Genomic DNA, 18,160 nt, shown 5'->3' on the forward strand with positions numbered 1-18,160 from the left:
CACACACACACACACACACACACACACACACACACACACACACAGACAATTTGAGCTTTATATATTAGATGGAAAATTGTTGCTTACGTTAACTTAATTGACTTCACAAAATTCCACAATGGTAAATGGAACAATGATAGATATAAAATATATTAACGTTAAGTTCATTAACAACGACACGTGGGCTTGTTAATGAACACGTATTTGTCTCTGACTTGTTGACTATAAACATGACTGCAAATGAATTTGCTGCTGCCAACTTAGCAACGTGTAATGTCTAGAGACAAAATGTAACGTTCATCAACTCAACGTTCTTCATTTGCACAGAATAGAATGCTACAGTGTTCAAAACGTCTTACTATAATGTTACATCCATTGGATACCGAGCCGTCAACGTAATGGACAAAACGGAGGAATTGTAAACAGCACATATATTGATCATTCTATTATCATTGATTCAATGTGACTACAAGAGCAGCGAACAGACACACAATGTGTCTTCTTTTCTGGGCTTATCACAAACATTTTATGGAAATTACGGTTACTATTCCTACTACAGTCTCTATCGCTTCCATAGGTCTTTTGACTTCATAAGATGCTATTATCGATGGAATTATTTCACATGGATCTACAGCCGAAGTGACCATTTGCTCAACCACATGTAAAGACTCTTTGTCTACGATCCATTTAGTATAGTTTTCACTCCTTTTCAAAGGGATGCAAGTTGGTGTCGTTAAAGATCTTGGAACCAAAGAGGCAGATATTCAACGTGGTGGTTTAGACCTATGGAAGGATTGTGGAATGCGTAGAGAGATTATTGCAATGATTGGCAATCAAATTCTGTACGTAATGGTTGTGACAACTGCTTCATTAATCAACTGGTCAATCGTTAATTGCAGTCTGGGCAATGTGACGTTTATCAGCACCAATTCCACAAATTCGAGATCATCAATACAAGTATAGTCAACGCGACCTACGAATACAAACAGCTCTTTTAGTGATGTTCTAATTAGCAATCTGACTTTCACCAATCTGACTATCACCAACTGCAGTCTTTTCAACACCACGTTGGTCAACATGACTTCATTGAATGGAACTTACAAAATCGTAAATTCCTCATTGCACAACGTTTCTTATCTACATCAACTTTACCCAAAGTAGTGAATGGATGGTACAACTAGAGTCTATTAGTATGTGTGTGTGTGTGTGTGTGTGTGTGTGTGTGTGTGTGTGTGTGTGTGTGTGTGTGTGTGTGTGTGTGTGTGTGTGTGTGTGTGTGTGTGTGTGTGTAGCATTCTGCAAGCGAGGGTATTCTGTCTAGATTTTGTCGTGCAAGCCAACAATGGTTAGCAATGGTTGCGTCGCAATATTCTTTTGTCACATTAGCTAACGTGCGTTAACTTAGAACACATCTTCTGCTTTTCCCTTTTCATTCCTATGTCAACTAAGCCTCATGAGTGCAGTCTTTACGCGCGTACGGCGGCGGAGACAGGTGTTCCGCCTTATTAAACATTGATTTTAGTATCCTATACTATAATACGCGAACGCTCGGGAACGCCCACTTCCGTCTCTCTGTCCACCTGTCCACATGTATGTATGTAACGCGCCGATCGACACGACGCCGGTCTCGGATCGTCGCGAAATGCGGCGGGCCGGTCGAGATCGCGATTCCGAGACCAACGGTCGCGTCGGATTTCGCCTGGAGGTGACTCCGACGGCCAGAGGCGAGACTTTGGCGGTCTGAAATGAGATGCGCGGATGTGTCTTCGCGGAAGTGACGTCATTCTCCACGAATAGATCATGACGTTTTAGGTGGGAAGAGTCTGAGATGGGGATGCTGGAAAATGCGTAGTCTGAGACGAACGGTCGCGTCGGATTGCTTTGAGGGCTGAGATTAACCTAAAATTAGATTGCTACAAGAATGTGTCTTCGCGGAAGTGCCGAGTATGCGGATGTGACGTGTTTTGAGATACGCGGGAGATTGAGATGCGCGGGAGTTTGTTTATTCAATTGTATTGACCGAGTAGCGGTGTTGACGTGCTGCATTGATCGTCTGGATGCGCCATCATCAGATCTGCATCGTCTGGATGCGCTGGCTGTAGACTTTGGCGTACTGAAAATGAGATGAGCCGGAGTTTGTTTGCTCAATCCACTAGCCGAGTACGTGTACGTACGCGGATGTGACGTGCGCTCGCCAGGCACTGTACGCCATCCTCTAATTCCCAGAGTGCAAGATGCGCCGGCTCACAGGGCCGCTTTTGCGTGCGTACGTGCGTACGTGTGTCACGGAAGGTGCGTCTTCTCTGCAGAAGTGGCGTGCAACAATAGATTGCCACCGCCCATAGGGGCGGGTAGTACTAGTCTTAATTAAATGACAAATTAAATAAAACTATCTCTCAGTTTAATTAAACAAATAGCCTTTCGTCTGTAGACACGTGGACTTCGACAAGAAGATATTCTAAAGTTGGCGGGAGGGAACGAGAGTACACGTACGTACACAAAATTTGCATCTGTTAGAGTGCTTAGTACAAGTATTGCTTGTAGCGTCTTGTTGATCAGGTCGGCTTAGTCAAGTGGTTACTTCGTTCTGCTACATTGCTACATGGTCTGGAAACTCTTCCTGCGGGTTCGATTCCCGGTTAGCCGCTGACGCCATCCGACCTTTTTATTTTAGATCATTGCCTCATACTTTCTACGTTCACTTTTTGCAAATATTTTTGTATGTGTAGCAATACCTAGGTGTAGCAATACTCAATGTAGTTATAGGCTGTGCCCCTCTAGAGCGAGCTCGAGTGGAGTCACCCTCGGAGGTCATTAAATTCAGAGAAACGACGCTAAAAGATCGCCACCGTTCTATATCTCGCTTACCTACATGCAGTCTGTTGAGTTTCTGGTTTGTGTACTTTCATTCAGCAATGTGACGGCAAATTAATGTACACGCATGCGCAACAGGTAGCTTGTTTAGTTAGGAGAGTCGGCAACTTGCCAAGTTTTGTGATCGTAAAACATGCAACGTAGGCCTAGTCTTACCCTGTTAGAAAAGTTAAGAGACTAATTATCATACATATGTAACGAGGTTGCGCAGGTCGGGGCAAATGTGTACAGTGTCTGGTCTAAATGACAGGCAATTACAAATGGAGCTGGACACAGGGGCATCCAGCAGCAGTATTTATGATCAGAAGTTCAAGGAACTATGGACCGAGAAGGACAGGTCGATTTTGTGAGCGACAAAAATTACGCTGCGAGCGTATGGGCACGCTATACACGTTTTAGGGGCCATCCAGGTTAGAGTAAGCGTGAAAGCTGGACATCCAGCACAAACACTACCCATACAGTAGTGCAAGGCAATGGGCCAAACCTGTTGGGCCGAAACGTGTTGATGAAGTTACGATTGGATTGGAGAGAAATACATTGTGTCAATACTCGACTAGAAGACCTGTTAAAACAGTACAACAGTGGCGTCGGAAGCAATTACAAAGTGGTGCGGCCTAACGCGCGTTAGAAGGCGTAATTATTTAGCGTGCGCTACCATTTAGCGTGCGCGAAGACTGCTAGAAATACGTTTCTTATTTAATCAGCACAAGAGGTGCTGCTGGCGGCTGTCGGGTCATTGTCACAACGTGTGTGGTTCCTGAATGGGCCCCTCTTCCGACGACTGAGTCTTCGTCCGCTTCATCCTCATTACATCTATCTTTTCCTGATGCTTGTAACGCTTCCTCCAGTGCGTAACTGTGTGTGTCACCGGAGGCAGTGCCACACGCGTTGGAGTGGCAGTTGCGTAGGCGTGACAACCCATTCTTGTCGTCACAGCTTAGCCACGCCTTCCACACAGCCAATCAGAGTCTCTGAAAGGCCACGTGGCGGTGATCACGTGCATATAACGGACGCGCCTGTGCGCTGTACAGCAAGCAATCTAGCGCACGTTCGCTCGCATTCATGCTGTCTCGTAAGAATGCTAGAAATATATTACTTATTTAATCGGCACAACTAACAACGGAAGTTACCGGCAATGAGCTGCTGGCGGAAAGCCACTTTTTGAAAAGTGGGGCGGCCATGGCCGCCCCAGCCGCTACGCTTCCGACGCCACTGTACAAGGAGGTCTTTACAGAGGGTGTCGTGTTGTACCAGGGAAAACCAGCAACATTTCACGTTGTTCCATCAGTGAGACCACAATTTAGCAAAGCCAAGACTGTCCCGTATATAGCAAAGCCAGGACTGTCTCGTATACACTGAGGCATCTCGTAGTGCAACAGCTGGATACAATGGAGAAGGAGGGCGTCATTAGTGCCGTCAAGTATTCTGAATGGTCCGTACTCATCGTCCCCGTGTTGAAGTCCAACAAAAAGTTAGTGAGGATCTGTGGTGACCACAAGAGGACTGTCAACCAAGCCACCAAAGTTGAGCAATACTCATTACCCAGGATTGAAGATCTGTTCACCGCTTTGGCGGGAGGAGAAACATTTACAAAATTATACTTGAGCCAGGCGTATTCCTCTAGACCCATTGGTCAAGAAATATACCGTGGCTAATACGCCAATAGTATTGTATGAATTCAACCGGTTGCCGTTCGGCATCTCGTCAGCGCCCGCGATATTTCAAAGGATGATGGAAAGCTTATTACAAAGACTACCGGCAGTCGCAGTCTGCCTAGATAATATTTCAATCACAGAGAGAGAGGAAATGGGACATTATGATAATCTTCAGGTAGTTCTGAAGGAGCTGAAAGAAGCAGGCCTACGAATAAAGAGAGAAAAGTGCACGATAGCGGCACAATCGGTTGTCTACTTAGGTCACAGAATCGATGCCCAAGGACTATACCCAACTGATGACAAACTGCAAGCGTTGAGACAAGCGCTTACACCAACCAATGTGACGGAACTGAAGAGTTCCTTGGGCCTTCTCAATTATTATGGCAAGTTTGTTCCACGGCTAGCCAATATGCTTGTACCTTTTCATGAGCTGTTAATAAAACACCAATCTTGCAGGTGGACGGAGCGACAGGACGGGACATTCAATCGAGCAAAAAGGGCACTTTCAACGGTATAGGTCTTAGTACACTTTGACCCAAGGAAGCAGATTGTAGTCATCCGTGACGCCTCACCGTATGGAGTGGGTGCGGTATTAGCCCACAGAATGCCAAGTGGAGAGCAAAGACTGATTGTGCTCGTCTTTCGTACACTAGCCGAAGCGGAGAAGAACTACGCACAGTTATTTAAGAAGAGTTTGCCATTGATCTTCGCATTAAAGAAGTTTCATAAATATGTTTTTGGTCGATCGTTCACAGTAGTGGCCGATCATAAACCATTACTAGGCTTGTTTGATAAAAAAGATCGGTACCTGCCTTGGCATCTAGCAGGATTCAACGATGCGCCTTGACATCGGTGGCTTATCAATATGCAATCAAATATAGACCAGGAAAGGTAAATTCTGTGCAGATGCCTTGAGAAGACTCCAAATATAAGCCACAGACAACTATCAGATGGAGGAAGAGAAAATTCTAGCAATAGATTACTTGGCTACGACCCCGGTGACAGCCAAGACATAAGGCTCAAGACAAGAGGGAACCCATGGATTAGCAGAGTACTACGCTATACCCTGAAAAGGTGGCCGAAAGCAGTGGATAATGAATTACTACCATACCGAAGAAGACGCGATCAACTTTCTGTCAGAGTGTGTTGTGTGTTGTGGAACGATCGAGTGATCATTGCTATAGCTGAGCGGCCAGCAATCATTGCCGAACTGCATACGGGGCACCCTGGCATGACCAAGATTAAGGCTGTTGAGAGAAGTTACCTGTGGTGGCCGGAAATGGACAACGATCTGGAAGGAACTGTGCTAACATGTGAAAGATGTCACGACCATGGTCGCGCATTCACGTAGATTATGCGGAATCGTTCATGACAAGAATGTTCCTTGTCATTGTTGATGCGTTTTCGAAGTGGTTGGGCGTGTATGCAACCCAGTCAGCTACCAAAGAAGTTACGCTCGAGAAACTGAAGGCGTCGTTTGCAATTCATGGGATTCCCGAAAGTTTGGTATTGGGCAATGGCACGTGCTTTAGGAGTAGCAAATTTCGTACGTTTTGCCAGAGTCAAGGAATAATCGATACAAAATCAGCACCTTATCGTCCGTCATCTAGCGGACTAGCCGAACGGGCGGTACAAACCCTCAAGGATAGACCAAGGAAGCTAGAAACAGGAAGCTTGAATGAAAAGCTGCCAACATTTTTGTTGGCATACCGCAACACGCGGCACGCTACCACAGGCTCAACGCCAGCAGAGCTCCTTTTGAGAAGGAGACGCGCTTTAGACTCGAACTCATCTGACCGGATGATAGTAGAACAGTTCGAAGGAAACAGGAGGTTCAAAAAGGAAACCACTGTAGTAGATGCCAAAGCCGGGAAATGCAACGTTGGCAAGGGTTTTTTGGACCTCGCTGGATTCCAGCCTGGGTGACGGAAAGACTGGACCAGTATCATGCCAGTGCGAACTGGAAGATGGTCGTATGATACGAAGGCATATAGATCATGTCAGGCTGCGTCAGCACACGTCGGATCGAGTTATCAGAAAGGATCACACGAACACACCAAAGAATGACAGCATAGAGGGAGAGGGGACGAGGAATTCACGGAAGGGCCGGGTTGATGAGGGACAACAAGAGGAGCGGTAGCGGTCTTGACAATGAGAATACTCTTCACGAAAGGCCCGAACAAGAAGGAGCGGCTGATCAAAACGCACATTTTCTATTCAGATCACCAGAGATTCATGACAAACGAGCACTTGGGAAGAGAGATGAAGTCGGACTGGGCGATAATTCGAATCCAGCGATCGTTGCGGCGATTCTCTCGTATCATGAAGGCACCCCAGCGACTAGATATTTAATTAAAATAATGATTACATTAATTTGAGTTTTGTGAGGAAATTGATCGTTAAACAACAGTTGTGTTTTTATCTAGAGATGGAGGGATGTCATGGCATGTTGTCATTGACCCGAATACTACGAGACCTGGAGTTTCGGCGCGAGCCGGTAACGTGTCTGAGTAGTACTGTAAACTGAGTAGAAGACCAAATATTCAGCAAAAGTAAACAAATATTTCTGTTTAAAATTTACTTTATCAGTTAACAGGATAAATTCTTTTTAAACATTTTACAAAATAAAATTGCTACCTAGAAGAATGAAACATTCTAGTGAAGCATGTTAGTAATAACTTTCAAACAATTTAAAGTCTATTGTCTGGTGGACTGTCTTTACATTACCATCACTAAGAGTTTAAAGCGGGTATTAAGTTTACACACTTTGATTTATCTTGCTTTGTTAGGACAGGACTACTAGTAAGAGAGCACAAATCAAATAGGCATGCATACATTAATACTTAGCTAATAGTTACATTGAGCCATACATTGTCAAAAATTCTTCAAAGAATATCGACGAGTTTTGACAACATTGCTTCATCTAAAAATGTCGTGAACCTAGATGCAATTTTATATTTAGTAGATATTAATAACTAATGTATCTACATCGCTCTAAGTACAAGTGAGGTTTACCTTAAATATTTTATAATTATATTTCAAATAATTCAATTTTGAACAAAATTACTTAAAATTTAACTTAAAATGCAATCCATTAAAGGTAGCAAGTCACAGTATTACGCATAATAACTACAATGAGAAATTACCTTCTATTACAAATCTGACCAATGCATTTTATGATTGAGTAGAACTGCAGCCACGTACAGCTTTACAGCTGTACCAACCGGCATCGAGAATGCGCAGATCGATAATATTGAGATACGAGGTCGTAGAGTGGTGAGCAAATCTCGAAAAGACACGATACGAAGGATTTAAAAGCACAGAGTTCTCATACCATTTTGTGCTAATGCTATCACTAGCACTGCAACACAAATGAAAGGTTCTGGTATTTGACCAGATGCTGTGAAGATGCGGACACAAAAGAGGAAGACGCCTGAAAACTCCTTGAGAGTTGCTTCTGTGCAATATTCTGAGCATATCGACCACGGCTTCATGACGACGACCCGTTGCAGCCTTTTTTAATTGCTTTATGTCGTATAGTTCTCTCAAACCGATCGACCAACGTTGTGTGAGTCGACCAGACGGTGACAGAAGTGCATTGTTTAAGGTGTCCATGGCTTTTGTCACGTGACTGTCAGAAAGTATTGACGATAAATTTAGTGTCCCAAGACGGTCGAGAACGTGAAGGGCATTAAGAAGCGCAGCGTGGTCTTGTCGCTGAGTAAAGGAGGAAAGAGCAACATTGACCGACTGTTGTAACTTGCTGAGAGACAGCATTCCATTCAGGTACCGACAAGAAGCCGCCTTTTCTAGCTCTTCCGTAGAAATACGGATTGTGGCGGACGTTGGTTGCTCTGTTATGTGTGGCGGAGAGAGCTCACAAGGCAAGACGACGTCATTGTATCTGAAGGCTGCAAAGAGAAGCAGAGCAAACGCGTGATAGGTTCTGAGATTCCTAGTTACCATTGTTTGTATTGTCACTAATTTACTAGACCACAAGCCAAGCAAAAAGAGGTTGTCAAAGGATTGAGCTAGTTGCTCTTGCTTTCATGAGAAGGCAGTTGCTACTGCTGATTATCACTAAACTCACAGGTGCGGAAGATGTGCCAAGAAGTTGTTGATCACGTGAACTACATCCAAACAATATCTTCACGTAGACTATAGCATCTAGGACTCTGAAAAACGGAACCAGCTACGTCTGCATATCGAGCAACTTGATGACCTCGAGGCTATAGCAAGCTAAGCACTACCTTTTTTAGATACAGGATTCTGGTAAGGAGGGAATGGATAAAGCTTTCGTCATCAGATAACCTAGACATTATCATCTAGAATTTTAGGAAATGCGTCCAAAACCGTATGCCATGCTGACCAACTAAATTGCATGCACACTACGAGTCAATGTGCTATATAGCTGCCTGCAGCATGAGTGCATCCCTAGAGCTATTGAAACAATGAAGCGAATAGAACGTGAAACACACTGGACCACAGGCTCATCAGTGTAGTCACGTGCAAATGACTACTTCTATAGTTCTAGCACGTAAGTCCTGTGTACAATAGAGCAAACCTTGCCACAGTAGATAAAACCGCATCGTCACAATCTGCATGCATGCATTAGAATAAAATTTCAATTTTCGACTGGTCTGACTACAGAACTTGATCATAAAAAATTAAACGATATGCGTGCGTGCGTGTATGTGTGTGTGTGTGTGTGTGTGTGTGTGTGTGTGTGTGTGTGTGTGTGTGTGTGTGTGCGTGTGTGTGTGTGTGTGTGTGTGTGTGTGTGTGTGTGTGTGTGTGTGTGTGTGTGTGTGTGGTGTTGTAGCTCAATTGGTTAGAGAATGCATTTGAAGAATGAAAACCTCTGGGACCTTGCAGGAATGCAGGTTCAAGTCATACTGATGGCGAACTATGGCATAATTTCCTTAAGCAAGAAACTTACACACAATTGCTTCTCTCGACTCAGTAGTTTAAATGAGTACCTGGTCATTGACTGGGGTGGACATGACCGCTGGCTTGACATCATGCAAGTCCTAGAGCTGTGCCATAGTCAGTAGTCAGTGTACCTGGATGACTCCAGCCAAGCTCCAGGTGGATTGTAGCGCTAGCCCTAAGCCTTCAAGTAGTAAAATATGGAGGCCCTGTCTCTAGAGGCAGGGGAGCTATCTCCACAACTGACTGTAGGGTAGACGTCGAATGACGTGGAGCGCTTGACATTTGTCCGTTTGTCCATGTGTGTGTGTGTGTGTGTGTGTGTGTGTGTGTGTGTGTGTGTGTGTGTGTGTGTGTGTGTGTGTGTGTGTGTGTGTGTGTGTGTGTGTGTGTGTATGCGCGCGCGCGTGGGTGCGCGCGCCCTCGTGCGCATTATGACTATGTGTTATACATATAACAGTAGTACCAGCTGTGGTAGCTTAGGTCGGTTTAGTCAAGTGGTTCCTTCGCAAAGGTCGCAAACTAGTCCCACAAAACTGGTCTTCATAGGTTCAATTCCTGCTCGTGCCGCTATCCGACCTTTTGTTCATAATGGACTTTTCTAGCCGTTACAATGTCTAATTAATTAGTTAATTGTTCTCTCCGGCGTCAAGCTTCCGCCCGTAACCATTCTGCTCTCCGCATGCGCAAACACAAAGCAACTTTTGGCCAAGTCATACATCGGTTGTGCTAGTCTTGAGGCGTATGACGCACTGTTGGTGCCATAAGTCGCAATTTCCATTTAAGTAGAAATAATTCTACTTAGTACTCGAAGGAAATCAATACTACGTAAGGAATGTTTACCTGTGGAAAACTGTGGTACAATAATTGCATTATTAGCATGCGTGGTAACTTAATAGTTGCAAATTTAATATAAAGCAAATATATTTATTAGAAATTTACATCTACATTGATTTTGATAATAACATCTTTAATTAAGTGTAATGCAGGGGTAGCAGTGTACCAAACATCCAAATACTAACATACCAAACAATGTTAGAAACTTTGTACCAAACCAGATATTGAACAAATTTTCTAACATTTCTACTCTTAGACATTTAGATACGTGAAGAAAAGATAATCCAAATTTGCCATCCATATAAGTAACACTTCTAGCCAATTCCGGCTAGGTCGGCTTAGTCGAGTGGTTACTTCGCTCTGGTGCAAAATTGGTCTCTTCACTCAATTTCTAACGGGTTCGATTCCCGGTTAGCTAGCCGCTGACGCCATCCGACCTTCTTACATAGGATTACTACTGCAATTTTTACGCATTTTTTGCAAACATTTTTGTATTTTACAGTACTCAATCTAATTACGCCGTGATCGTCACTCTGGCCACACGAGCTCGACCGCACCTCGCGCTCGAGGGTCAATCCGAGGAAACGGCGCTAAACAATCGCCACCGCTATATGCTTCGCTTATTTTACATGCAGTAGGACTTGAAGTTGAGTTTCTGATTTGTGTAGTCTACATGCACGGCAAGTTTGGCTACACGCATGCGCAGCAGGTAGCAGTTTCTAAAATTGGAGATGGGCAACTTGCGATCGTAAAACATGCAAGAACGTAGGCTTAGTTAGCTCGTTAGTGTTTAACGTACGAGGGTGCGCAGGAGACGTCAGACTTCGAAGCAAATGTAGAGTGTCCTTGCTAATTAACGCGCGCTACCACACGTAACATACGGTACACGTGTACAAATTATCTTTCGCTAACCACTTCTCATTTCAACAAGTACATGAGCAAATAATTTGAAACTGCCAAATAATCTTTGATAGTATTTATCTTTGACTCTAAAACGAAATCTCCCAACTTGATGACCTTCTAGTATTCCATGAAGCATAAAACTAGCGGCTATACAAGTTCAAAAACATTTTGAGAAAATGATGCATATGTAGGGATGGGTATGTACTTATTCATGCTCATATCTCCTACATCACAACCGAGTACTGTGAGTGACTGGATTGAAACTGTCGCAATCAATTAATTAATTAGGTAAAAACATTGTGATGTAGGAGCATGACTAAGTACATACCCATCCCTACATAACCATCATTTTCTCAAAATGTTTTTGTACTTGTTTTATCGCATCTGGCGTCGTAACAATGTCGATTGCTTCAATAATTATACAACTCCCATCTTTACACTCGATTAGCAGCTGGCAGATGTACGGAACACTACTGATTGCATCAATACACAACCCACGCATCTCTAGTCTCCAAGAATGCACGCTCGGAGACAGCACCCCGTTGAACATAGTCGTACATTTCAACCAAAATGCAACTGTAAGCACAGTGTGAAAGTGGCAGCTAGTGTCCCAAACCGTTGTTTCCACCAGCTAATAATACGTAGATAATTACTACACACGTGACCGGAACAACATGGTGTTGTTTGAGAAGCAGTGACTGGGTGGACTTTGCACAGTGTTAGCTGTCGGGTCAGTGCAATTCCTCGTGAAAGAGCGAATCGTTTGGTATGACTCTCGTCGTTGTAGCTACTTCGACTGAGGCGCTAGCCTGGCTGACAAGAAGTGTGAGAGAATAGGTCGCGTTTTTTACTTGCCGATATATATTTACACGGCTTCTGAGACGCCTAGTGTCAGCGCTTGTAGTCTGGCTACTGTTCGGACCGCTTACAGTCGAGCGTTACGTGGCTCAAAGATTTTTTACTGAGATAATTAATTGACAAATCTAGATAAGAAACTATCTCTCAGTTTAAACAGATAGCCTTTCGTCTATAGTTCAACGAGAAGATATTCTAAAGTTAGCGGGAGGGAACGAGTGTACATGTATGTACACAAAAATTTGCATCTGCTAGAGTACTAATACAAGTATTGCTTGTAGCGCTTTGTTAATCAGGTCGGCTCAGTCAAGTGGTTACTTCGCTTCGGTTGCAAATTTGGTTTGAAACTCAATTCCTGCGGGTTCGATTCTCGCCTAGCCGCTGACGCCATCCGACCTTCTTAACTTTGGATTATTGCCTTCGTACTTTCTACGTACATTTTTTGCAAATATTTTTGTATGTGTAGCAATACTCAATGTAGCTATGCCGTGCCCCTCCTAGAGCGAGCTCGAGTGGAGCGCTCCTCACGTTCGGAGGTCGTTGAATCCTGAGAAACGACGCTAAACAATCGCCACTGTTTTAGACCTCACTTACCTACATGCAGTCTGTTGAGTTTCTGCCTTGTGTAGTTTCAATCAGCAATGTGCCGGCAAATTTTGGTACACGCGTGCGCAACATGTAGCAGGGTAATTAACTAATTGACAGGTCATATATCGTTGCCAAATAGCTATCGCTAAAGTATTGAGCTGCCTCGGTTCTGTGACTTCTATACAGTTTCATGTGAGTCAGCTAGTGGTCTCCTAGAATCTCCGGTGCCACAATTTCGAACCCAGTGCCACAATAGGCACCATGACCCCTGATATGGGTATTTACCCTTAAGTAGCGCGCGTTAGACGGGAAACTTACACTTTGCCCCAGCCTGCACAACCTCGTTATATATGTTAATTAATCTCTTAAGTTTTTGAGCAGGGTAAGACTAGGCCTACGTTGCATGTTTTACGATCGCAAAACTTGGCAAGTTGCCGACTCTCCTAGAATCAGTTCGTTTGTTACCCACTAGTACAAAAGTTAGCGCCTATCTATATACCGTATTCGCCCGTAATAACGCCCATACCGAAATAACGCCCATGCCCGTATATACCCCCATGTGCGACAGGTCATCACTTTCAGCTCGAAAAAACGCCCATGCCTAAGTTTAGGCCCAGAATACGCATGCGCAGACAAAACAAAATAGGGTCCGCAGAACATTTGTCTCCGTCTGTGTGCGTTTGATGAGCTGGTGTCAATGTTGAGTGAGAGTGCTTGCCGCTAGACTCATGTCTTCATTGCAATTACCGCCCCTGATGCTCTTGACGGGCTTCAGTCTGACCACGTGTGTATAGTGTTTAGTTTCTGCGTGTATATTGATGCTGGATGGGTACCAGTACCTTAGATTTTGCAAATGGATAATTGCAAGCGTTTGTGGTATTTCTGTCTTCAAGTATTTAGATGATGACTGGCTAGACGACAACATTAATTTAGTGACCATGTATACGCTTAGGACCAGAATAACGCCCATGCCCTAGTATACGCCCAGAAAAAAGTGTTTCTTTTCTATACGCCCAGGGCGTTATCACGGGCGAATACGGTATTAGTCACATCTAGATTAATATTAACTGAGTGGTCACGGGGATCTTCGGTGCCACAATTTGTCAACAGGGCTGGCGACACTTCTTAATTAATATTAGCTGTCGCTACGTGTATCCACTTTTCGTTTCAACAAGTAAACGAGTAAAATTTTCCAAATAATGAATAGCGTCGATTGGAGCAACTTGATGATCTCTACGCTACGCACCTCTTTTCCCATTTTCAACTGAAAGTATGGCGCGCATCCGGGGCTGCAATCTACCCTGCGTTAGGGGTGGCTAGTTATTAGCATTCCCGGATTGTCAAATGACTGGTTTTAGACCGCCCATAACGACGTCATTAAGTGCACTATCACCATCCTGGATGCGACTTTCTGACGCTATTACAGTGTTATTCTTTTGGTAGTTTTTGACAAAGTCGTAAAATCCGCATCTACGGTTTAATGTCCATAACATTTCTGGGTACGGATCCAATCAATCAAACAATCATTATCTTCCCAACACATTAATTAAAATCACGTGACTAATAATCCCGTATATTTGGCACTCTCGCTTACTCGCCATGGACGCGGCTCAGCTCTATATGATGCACACAGCGGCCGTCCATCATCCGAAGCCGGCCAGAGAACGTCACGTCTTCGCAGCAATCTTCAGTTTCGCGCACGTTATCCTCCTTTGCGTTGCGCTAGGGCAAGACCAATGGTCGACGAAGGCGTACATTAGCGACGGTAATTATTACAAAATCTACGGACTGTTTGGCAATTCGTACGAAGGTTAGCGAAACAGAGACTGTAGGGGCCCCTTTCTGTCAAAAGACGAGAGGGCGTGGTTGTCGTCGTAGAAACCATGGCGTCACTTTTTGTATTTAGGTCAACAGAAAGCGCTTGATGCTAGTGTTCTCTTCTTCCTGTTCATGAGCGTAATTGTCAGTGTTGTGGCCATGGTGTTCAGCCTGGGTTTTCCAAGACAGCGGTGTCACTGTTTTCGAGTCAATTCGGTGGGAAACATTGTGGCAGGTATTAAAGCGTGATTGCTTTGTGTAGCATGGATTAATTAATGAAGGAAAGACGGGCTCTCATGTGACAACTGTGCTTGTAATTTGTATATTTGTTTTTGGCTGTCAGTTTGTTTATCTGTCGGTTGGTTAGTTTGTCTGTTGTGTGCTTGTTTATCTGCTATACAACCCTAAAGGCTGGTTTACAATATGGTGCTGAGGAGGCTCAGCCAGTCATATTGTAAACATTCACACGTAACGTTAACAGCATTGTCAGCATCGCTGACTCTCAAGTTGATTCAAGTTCAACTCCAGCGTCTGATCCGGGAGTAAAGTATCCGGAAGTAATCTATGGAAGAGAAACTTATTGAAAGTGTATGGCTAGGTATGGCTGCTGGTGACAGATCAAGTCGCAGGAGCACACAGATGCAAAGTGCAACGAAACGCTTGGAAAAAAGTATCAAAACAAGTAGGGCTCCCAGCAGCACACTGTCAAAAAATGTGGAAACGTCTTTGCGACAAGTTTGTGTGTGAGAGAGAAAGAAAACCAAATCACAGAATTTTGTATTCGTAGCTCGTCGCTGACACTCATCAAATGGTACAGTGTCAGCATTTTGACACCTTGTCAGCTGGTATCACTTGGTTGTCGTCACTGCTGCTGTTCCTCGGACTCTGTACCTTTCTCTTGCCAGCAGGATCTGGTCTAGGTGAAGTACATTTCATGCCAAGATGTATCACTTGACGGACTAACGGTCGATAAGAAATTACTGAATCTACATTGAAATGCTGACTCTCATTCTGCCTGTTCCCTAATAATGTTTATCAGCATTCACTAGGTAGTCTACATACTTAGAAATTATACAAGACTAGGGCAGTCAGGATTACTGAAAGAAGGGCAGATCAAACTTTTGGAGAGACATTAGGCCGACACATTAATTAACAAAACTTATGTTCTTCAATGCAACTGTTAGTGGCACTTAATTGGAGGCAGTTGTGGTAATACAGTCGAATAGGAAGAGCTGTATTGAGCATGTTGTTTGATGAACTTCACAACTGTTGTATAGTCCTGCTTGACGTGTCTGTTGTATCATTCTGTATCACTCTCCGGTGTACACATACATCAATGGAACACTTTATTTGGCAGCTTATCGAAAAGTATGGTTAAGGCTGGATACAAACCAGCCAATAGTTTGTAGGATAAATATCCACCTTACGGATGTAGGGGTTACAAATAAACAATAAAACAAAAATATAATAAAAAATTAAATTAAAGAAGCACTGTCCAGATTTATGCACATGCTTGCTGCCACACTCAAGCCTTGCACTTGCAGGGTTACATCACCCTGTTCGCTCCGTTTAAATTAGTTACCATGCTTCCTAGCTTCACCTGAATCCAGGTTAGTTTTCATATAGACAGACTAGGAGGGCAACCAGGTGTTAATTAAGTGTAGATGATGCTGATGACATCTGATCACGTCTAGACATGTCGTAGGACACTGGTGAATAGATTGAGGCTAACCCGATTACCTAGAAACATACTGGTTCAGTATGAAGTTGATTACCAAGCTGTTAAGTCTGCAGTTGCATCTGTCTTTTCGAGAGCCTCTTCACTTATTAGATGATGCACTTCTGGCTTAGGTACTCTTCTTGCACTGCCATGGCTTCGAAACTTCTTGCACGGTTCCCTAGAACTTGTGTATGCCACCACCCAGGTCATGTGACTTGGTGCAAGACACGCCGTACCAGGGCAAATGAGACTCAATCGTCTTTATTATAGCATACCACACTTTGCAAATTCTTGCTTTACAGTTACCTAACCTAAACTTTTACCAACACTTTCTACATTTACTAGACTTGAGAGATGACCCTTTTTTCAAGTGAGTGCGACATTCTGGAGTCCAAGGGCAATCAGGGCAGTGCTCCTTTAACCTTAGGTTAAAAATAAAACATATAATACTGTAAGATGAAACATTGGCAGGAATTCATTGTGGCAGTTTGCTAAGAAACTGATGGAAAGAGCATATTGATGGACTTTATTTGGCGGTTGGACATCATTGCTGGACATCGTTGCTGGACTCACTTGTCAAGTGACCGTGTTATGGAGGAGTTTGCGATTGACAGCTGCATAAAGTGATGAAGAACTTTGTCAGTGCAAAGAACAGAACCCGCATGACTCCTCCTGCTTCATCGATAGCTTCACGGCCTCATTATCATGTTCAATTATAACCTTCCTATTAGACAGGGTAGGCACAACAGATGGCAAGCAGGTTATTGTAATCATACCACCACATCGCTATGATGCTTGATGCACGTGGGTGATAATGTCCATATGACGTCACAATGTCTGGAGGCCAAATGACGGATTTATATTGGCAATCCGCCAAAACGAATTACCTGCCAATATTTCATGCCAGTATTACAATCTAAATAAGTAAATCCAGTTCGATTGGATGCTCAGGCAGATTTATATGCATAAATTACTTTTTCTGTTTTGTGTGGCAATCTGTGGATTACCTACATAATGTGTGGATTTGCAGTAAGGTTAGGGCAGCGTATAACTGTTGCTAATTTACTTCACATTGTGTCATTGTGCTAGGGCACTATAGTGATGTATGTGACAGGAAAAGAACCTGATAGATCAGTCTGTTTTGTGCCCCATTTCTAAGGCCCTGGCAATCTCATGATTGATTTGGCACACAGGGTTTGAACAAGACGATGCACGTTTGTGCTTTGTGCATAACGCGTATATTGCATTTGTCTTGCACAGGCAGACAGACTAGTGATAACATAGGGAGACCGATCAGCCATCATTTTCATGTCTTTTATTGTTTTTGTTTAGTTCTGTGTTGCGTAATGGCGTGTAGCTTGTGGTATTGGTTCATCCACAATGTGAACACACGTCAAACCACGTCTCAATCTAAAAGCGTCTTGCCTACGGTCACATTCGGCTACAGTTTTTATATCATTGTGGGTGCTGGCGTCAGCTCTGTGCTCGCTACGGCCATCAACCTTTTCCAGTCAAGGCAGCTGAATCGTCGTGGCAATCGACAAGGCACTGGTCACTACTCTATGCTTTCCATATCGGCCGATGACACGGAATCGTCGTCGCCTCCGGCGTATACTCCATAGTTTTATTGCATGGAACTCAACATCCATGTTTGTAATGTTGATAGATGGTTGATATCAATGTAGGGGTGACAGTCATTTCTATTGGAAATGCAGGTATTGTAATATACGTATGAATAGACGTGCACGGACGGTTGTGCTGTGCTTCTCGAGTGTGTATTTGCGAGGCCAAACTATTTGTCAGTAAACATAATAAGAACTATGTTAAAGTGTCAGGAATTTGTGGTGAAGTATATGGTTGATGCAGTTGATGCACCAAGCGGTAGCTGTTTTGGCTGCATGATTTAAATGTGATAACATTCTGTGTATGCAGCATATGACTACTAGGTACATGATAACGACTGTTTGTGTCGACAGTATGG

The 18,160-nt window shown here is 43.7% G+C and overlaps 2 protein-coding genes across 2 annotated transcripts; both read left to right on the plus strand.

Moving 5' to 3' along the window:
• The first annotated feature begins 5,897 nt into the window (after positions 1 to 5,897).
• Positions 5,898 to 6,455, plus strand: LOC134196443 (uncharacterized protein K02A2.6-like). Its single transcript, XM_062665570.1, has one exon. The coding sequence runs from the start codon at positions 5,898 to 5,900 to the stop codon at positions 6,453 to 6,455; it is 558 nt and encodes a 185-aa protein (XP_062521554.1).
• A 7,768-nt stretch (positions 6,456 to 14,223) lies between these two features.
• LOC134184877 (transmembrane protein 127-like) lies at positions 14,224 to 18,017 on the plus strand. The gene is made up of 3 exons (XM_062652644.1): positions 14,224 to 14,451; positions 14,548 to 14,694; positions 17,512 to 18,017. Exons 1-3 carry the CDS (start codon positions 14,241 to 14,243, stop codon positions 17,799 to 17,801), a joined length of 648 nt encoding a protein of 215 aa, XP_062508628.1. The 5' UTR covers positions 14,224 to 14,240; the 3' UTR covers positions 17,802 to 18,017.
• Positions 18,018 to 18,160: the final 143 nt, after the last annotated feature.

Source organism: Corticium candelabrum, chromosome 1 (assembly GCF_963422355.1).
Source record: "Corticium candelabrum chromosome 1, ooCorCand1.1, whole genome shotgun sequence".
In the NCBI taxonomy this organism is placed as follows: domain Eukaryota; kingdom Metazoa; phylum Porifera; class Homoscleromorpha; order Homosclerophorida; family Plakinidae; genus Corticium; species Corticium candelabrum.

Coding starts and splice junctions, on each gene's coding strand:
- LOC134184877 (XM_062652644.1), top strand. CDS start 14,241: ATGGACGCGGCTCAGCTCTATATGATGCACACAGCGGCCGTCCATCAT. Junction 14,452..14,547: donor GTTTGGCAATTCGTACGAAG/GTTAGCGAAACA, acceptor TTTTGTATTTAG/GTCAACAGAAAGCGCTTGAT. Junction 14,695..17,511: donor GGTGGGAAACATTGTGGCAG/GTATTAAAGCGT, acceptor GTTTTTGTTTAG/TTCTGTGTTGCGTAATGGCG.
- LOC134196443 (XM_062665570.1), top strand. CDS start 5,898: ATGACAAGAATGTTCCTTGTCATTGTTGATGCGTTTTCGAAGTGGTTG.